A 6,474-nucleotide genomic window follows, 5' to 3' on the forward strand; every position below is an offset into this window, starting at 1 on the left:
ACAAAACAAGACTCCGCAACATTTAAAAAACCATAGAGTCATTTTAAAAACCATAGAGTTCCCGAGAGACTCCAGCTAAAGATGTTTCTATCCTACTTCAGATTAGAAGAAGAGTCGATTTTGATATCCTGCTTTTCACTACTCTAAGGAGTCTCAAAGTTTTTCCTTCTCCTCACAACAGACACTCTGAGAGGTAGGTGGGGCTGAGAGAGCTCTAACAGAACTGCTCTGTGAGAACAGCTCTGTGACTGGCCCAAAGTCCCCCAGCTGGCTGCAAGTGGAGAAGTGGAGAATCAAACCCTGCTCACCAGATTAGAGGCCAGGGCTCTTACCCACTACACCCAGCTGGCTCGCTCAAGAGAGACATTGGAGGTGACCACAAGCTGTAACACTTTTGTATAACAATTAGAACAGCACCTGACCACACTAGAGATTCTGCATCATGTGTTAACCCTCAAATAGGTGAAGAAGCAGAACATTAGGGCAACTAAACTACAACCAAAAAAACAACCTTCTCCAAAAAAAACCTGGAAAATGAAGAGAACGTGTCAAAAGTGTGTCTCTGGTGTGGGACCCCCACACATGCCCACACCCACACAAATCTCAATTGGATTTCCCCACAGAAAAGGCCCTGGTTTGCATAACAATCCACCCATGCTGGAAGCAGCCAGAGAAAAGTTTCCTCAGGTTACCTGACTCCGCAGGAAGGTTCAGCTGAGAGGAAGGGTTTCAGATACCACAAAAAAACGAGAAGACAATAGTTGAATGCCTCAGTTTTTTTACTTTCTTTTTTTTTTAAGCTCCTGCATTTCATGCTCAAAGACAACCACTTAAAGATAGGATCAAAACGTAAGCCAGAGAGATTTTGTTTCCCAAACACGGATGTCAGAAGGAACTGTAGTGTGTGCAAACTGACCTGCTTGGGAAAGAACGGGTATAAGGGTTGCACCCACAAATATTCTTGCCCTCAAAATAAAGCTGTTCATTTTGAGAAGCCTTGGAGCAATACACGGGTGTTTATTCATAAGGGGTGGGTGGGAAAGGAAACCATCATTTTCCAAAGCACTTTCCCTAAGTGCTTCAAAGCCACTATCTCTCTGTCATCTCAGAACAAAGTCTGCCTGCACCAGATGGGTGAGAAAGCTTTGGCTGAGCTTCAGACCGCAGACTGGCAGCGCCGTGCCCACCCACACCGACAATCTTCCTTGGGTGCAGTAGAAAGCCAACGTACGCAGCACTCCCTGCAGCAACATACACAGGGCTCCCTGAAATGGGTCGAGATAAAGCATGACCACCTGTTCCTGCCACCTGTGTTGGCAGAGTCTCAATATGCAGAAAGTAGGGAGCTCTAGGCTGCTTAAAACTATAGAACAGAAGAGAAACAACTATGTACAGAGAGACCTACCCTACATACTTGCATATAAGCCTAGATTTTCAGCACCTTTCTTCACACTGAAAAAGCCCTCTTCGGCTTATACGTGGGTATATACGGTAACTGAAATAAAAGCCTGCTCCAGCCAGGCAATCGTTGCATTGCCCTTTGCAAATTTGTAATGGAAGCTGAGCTTGCTCTGGCAGCTTCTAGGACATCATTTTTTCCCTTTTGCCTTCAATGGCAAAAGGAATGGCAATGCAGGATGGGAAGGCCTGTGAAGATGGAGCATTTCCCACCCTCGGCTTATATGCAAGTCAATAAGTTTGCAAAGATTTTGTGGTAAAATTGGGTGCCTTGGCTTATATGCGGGTTGGCTTATATGTGAGTATATACGGTAACTAACTAGCTAGCTGTTGTCTGCAGCCATTCTTCTGTTCAAATGCTGTTCTGGAGGGAAGTGTGCTGAAACAAGCAGGAAGTCCCCTGTTGAGCCTAGCCCAACTATAATAAATATACATCTCTTCCAATGCCCCCTCTAGGGCACTCTTTATATTCTGCTCAATTATGCCTACTGCAGAACTTGCATATTCCAACTAACTGGGCCTCTATTCGCAATCTTCTAACTTGAGGGAGGCTAGAACACATCACTGGATGGCCCAGGCTAGCACGATCTTATCACATCTCAGAAGCTAAGAGGGTCAAGCCCTGGTTAGTCCTTGCATAGGAGACCACCAAGGAAGTCCAAGGATGCCAAACAGAGACAGGCAATGGCAAATCATCTCTAATGTCTCCAAAGTCAGCTGCAATTTCAAGGCACTTTCCATGACTATCACCAGGACACACAAAGTCACCTCCTACCAAGTTTTTGCTCTATCAAGGGCAACATGGTCTGACTACTGTCTGCTGTCCTCTACCCCATGTTTTATCATTATAGACAATTCTGAACCAAGCCCTAGAGCAGCCATTCTCAACATTTTCACCACTGAAACGTTCTTCAGGCTTTAAGAAATTCCAGAAGTGATGGGATCCTGCAGAATATGGTTGGGAAGCATAGCTGTGTACATACCCACCTGGGTCCCCTCCAGGGCCATCACTGGGCACTTTGGGAAGGGGGGTGGGGGGGAGTCAACATGACCATATATGGTCATACCTCCTGATAAATGTTTAACAAATTTTAAAAATATATTAAAAATTAATTAACTCCCACTTATTTGGGAAACCCTTCCAGGACTGTCTAGAAACCCCAGGGTTTCATTGAAACCTGGTTGACAAAGCCTGCCCTAGAGGGTGGATCAAAAAAATCTATACAATGGGGCCAGGGAGAAGCATGGAGGATATTTCTACCAAAAACGGGAAGCTCAAGGTTCACAGAGAAATCTAAACGCTTAAATAAATGCATTTATGGTTTAACGCCCCAGTATAATAGAACCAAAGAGCCTCTTGTGGCGCAGAGTGGTAAGGCAGCAGACATGCAGTCTGAAGCTCTGCCCATGAGGCTGGGAGTTCAATCCCAGCAGCCGGCTCAAGGTTGACTCAGCCTTCCATCCTTCCGAGGTCGGTAAAATGAGTACCCAGCTTGCTGGGGGGTAAACGGTAATGACTGGGGAAGGCACTGGCAAACCACCCCGTATTGAGTCTGCCAACAGAACGCTAGAGGGCGTCACCCCAAGGGTCAGACATGACTCGGTGCTTGCACAGGGGATACCTTTACCTTTTTTTATAATAGAACCACTGTCACTTAAAAGAGAGGAATGCCCAATGGGGAGGGGATGCAAGTGGAAGATAAAATATTCTCTATCATGATGTTATGATACATGTTGACTGCTATGCTTTTTCCCATTCATTATTCATTGGCTAGGCCAAATACAGTTCTGTATCTGGACCACTCCCCTTTTTTCAAAACCATCCTTAATCATCTCAATTTATTAAAAAAACACATCACATGACTGGTTCTACATGTATTCTCTTGCTTGGAAGAGTCCTTTCCATTAGCTAATGGGCTTCCCTGCTAATGGATGAATTAGTACTGAAATCCCTGTGATCAGCCCAGGAAATTATGGCACACACCCTTCTAATTTTACACAGTTCTAGTGTTGCAAAAGAGCTGATTGCTTCAGAGGCAATACAAGTTCCGCTGCATTTCAAGATGACTCCTCTTTCCCATGTCCTCTGACTGAGGCTGACATCCTAGGCGTATCCCTTGATTAGCAAAGGGGCACTTGCTTTTGGTTAAGCACACGTCAGACTAAACTGCAAGGCCCAAGAGCACTCAGCAGGGCCTCCTGATGCGTAGACATGCCTAGGATTTTGCTACACAGCAGTAGATGTCCAGGTAAAACACGCATTAGCTCAATACAAGGCCCATTAAGTTCAATGAGACTTACATCCAAGTATATGTAAGAATGAAGATTAGAATATAAGATTCTGCCCTGCTCAATGGGTGGCTAACCAGATGTTCACAAGCAGGGACTCCTGCCCGCTAACCGCGTTCCACCATCAGACAATCAGATCTGGTCTAGATCACTCCATCTGGAACCATAGACAGGGATAGATGGATTCTTCACCTTGTACATCTAATCCAGTCATTCTCAACCATGATTACTAGTAACCCCAGGGTTACTCTAGAGCCTTGGAGGGGTTACTCCAGTTGGGGAGATTTAATTATATAACTAAGACTGCTTAAATAAGAAGTTAGTATCATTTTTGTGTGTGCAGTACCTTGCCTGAGCAAAACAAGGAAGCATTCATCTCAGCTGTCATAAAGCCCACCAAACAAAGCAGCAATTCTCCTCCTGGGAAATTCTGAGAGAGGGGGGAATGGGAGGAGCCAATGAGGGGAATGAAGCAGATTCAGTGCTTCCCCCATATGCGACTTCCCCAGGTTTGTCAGGGAGCTGTGGGCAGCTGGCATCCCTTCCGGGGTTATTCAAAGTCAGAGGAATATTTCAGGGGTTACTCCATGGTGATAAAGGTGGGAAAAGGCTGAGCTAATTGCATCTCGCAGAACTAACTTTCGTAAGTCATCAGACCAAGGTGTGCTAGATTCCCATCCACCTTAGAGACAGACAAGATGTGAAGTGATGTAATTTAAAAAACATTTTGCAGGAAAATTCCATCTGCTCCTCAAAGGTAAACAATGGTGGGTATTAAAAAGAAAGAATATTTTCTGCAGGCCTGATCATCCTGGAACTGGAAAGCATTGAGTCTAACTACTTGGACAGAAGAACTCTCAGATCCCATAAAAGAAAAAGCAACTGTCAGGTGACACTGTAACCAACTTTACTGGTATTTGGTCAAGAGAGCATGAACTCTAAAGGAGTATGTCTGACACATTATTTACCTTCACTTCCTTCTTCTCCAACCTCCACCCACAATTTGAGTTGTCCCAAGAAGGGTGTAGACGCTTTGCATTTTAATTTTAGAAATACTCTAGTAGAGGGGAAATGAATTACACAAGAGGACCATTACCTGAAGAAATTCACCCACAAACTTAGGTTAAGCCAGGATTCCTTGCCCTCCACCACCCCCTTCCAAACAGTACTGGGACTCTCATTTCAGAGTCCTAACCACAACTTGCTAAAGAGTAACTTGCTCTATGTGTGCAAACAGTTGCAAAAGGCAAAACGCTCCAGAGTACAACAAAGACCAATCTCCCACTGTACTATTTTTAAGACTGTTTGGGTTTTTAACCAGTCTGATCCCCTACCGCAGCTCCAGTTTGGAAATAGGGGGCAAAGTTCTCCAAACCTTTCCAGCCTGTTACCTGTGCCAGTTCAAAGCCGCCAGCATCTTGAGGCCTACTCTGTCTCTATATTATATTACATGATGATGACGAACCCCCAGCCCCCCCCCCTTCCCCATGATCTCTCCTCTGGCAGCCCCCAGGTCTACCTGTCAGGAAATGGGCAGGCATAGAAGGCCTGTGCACAGAGAACAAACCATATACTGGCACACTAACCTATAACAGTTGTCTTTTCCCAGCCCTCCCCTTCACCCAAATTTCTGACATATACCCAGCCAATGTTTATACTACTTTTCCCCCCTTTGATGCATTTAGGAAAAGCCAGATTTTTTTAAAAAGACATTTTCAATGACTTGCAGCCACTGTGCCTGGCCGCCTTTTGTTTCTGCTTTTTTCCCACGGGGTTTCTGCTTGATTTCTCTTCCAAAGTCGCCCCTTCCAGTCAATGAAGCTGAAGATCCCGATCCCTCAGCAGGAGCCTCGCCAAGTCACTGGAAGAAGCGCTTCCTCAAGAAGCGGCTTAAAAAGGGCCAGCTTTATTTGAATTTGGGGTGGGGAAGGGGGTTAAAAGGACATCTGCAAGAGTCTCCCTCCAGAGTTTAAAAAGAAAACCCGACCAAGGCTGGAGGAAGAGAAAGGCGAGCGACGGAAAGAAAGAGAAGATCGAAGCCACAATGAACTTGAGCGGGATCCACTTGGGGGGCTCCTCCGCCCCGGAACGGTTCAGCTCTTCAAGAGCCAGGGCAAAAGACGGCCGGGGAGGGGAGCAAGAAAAGAGCTGTCCTTACCCCCCCTAACCCCCGAGGGGCGGGAAAGTCCCCCCGCGGCCCTGATCCCCGGCCCTTCTTCCCACCCCTGTGGCGCTTTCACTCACGCAGCTGAGCAAAGAGCAGACTCCCAGGCACGCTCCCATGACGCCGCCGAGCTTCGCGGAAAAGCAGAGCTACAAAAGTTGCCTCTTCGCCTCCGCGCCCGGTCAGACCGGGGGGGGGGGGGCTGCTTGCCGAGGCCGCTCGGGGTTGCTCGGCACCTTCCGCCGTCTCCCCTTCGGTTCTTTCCGCCGAGGCCCGAGCGAGAGAGCCACGCCCACCGAGCCGGCCGGGGCGCGGCACGCCAGGTGGGGTGGAGGCTGAGCGCGCAGGTGCAGAGGGGGCGGGGAAAGCGGGCGCGCTTCTCCTCCAGGGCTGCGTGCGTCGTCGGGGGTTGGCCGCTCATTAGCCTGGGTGGGGCAATGAGCGGCGGTCCTGGGGGCGTCATGGCGTGTAAGGGAGGGAAGATGCGTCTCTTGCCCAAAGATCAGTGGCACCTTTAAGACCCAACAATTTTTTATTCCTGCCCAGGAAAGGTCACACCTTCT

General features: G+C 47.5%; 1 protein-coding gene across 1 annotated transcript in view; it reads right to left on the bottom strand.

The window, feature by feature from the left end:
- SERINC2 (serine incorporator 2) overlaps nt 1–6,236 on the bottom strand; it is a 28,255-nt gene extending 22,019 nt beyond the window's left edge. Inside the window, exon 1 of the mRNA XM_077337137.1 lies at nt 5,992–6,236. Within this exon, the coding sequence (XP_077193252.1) occupies nt 5,992–6,030 (39 nt within the window). The 5' untranslated portion in view covers nt 6,031–6,236. The remainder of the gene's footprint in view (nt 1–5,991) is intronic.
- Between the last annotated feature and the right edge of the window lie 238 nt (nt 6,237–6,474).

The sequence above is a fragment of the Paroedura picta genome, chromosome 5 (genome assembly GCF_049243985.1).
Source record: "Paroedura picta isolate Pp20150507F chromosome 5, Ppicta_v3.0, whole genome shotgun sequence".
NCBI lineage: Eukaryota > Metazoa > Chordata > Lepidosauria > Squamata > Gekkonidae > Paroedura > Paroedura picta.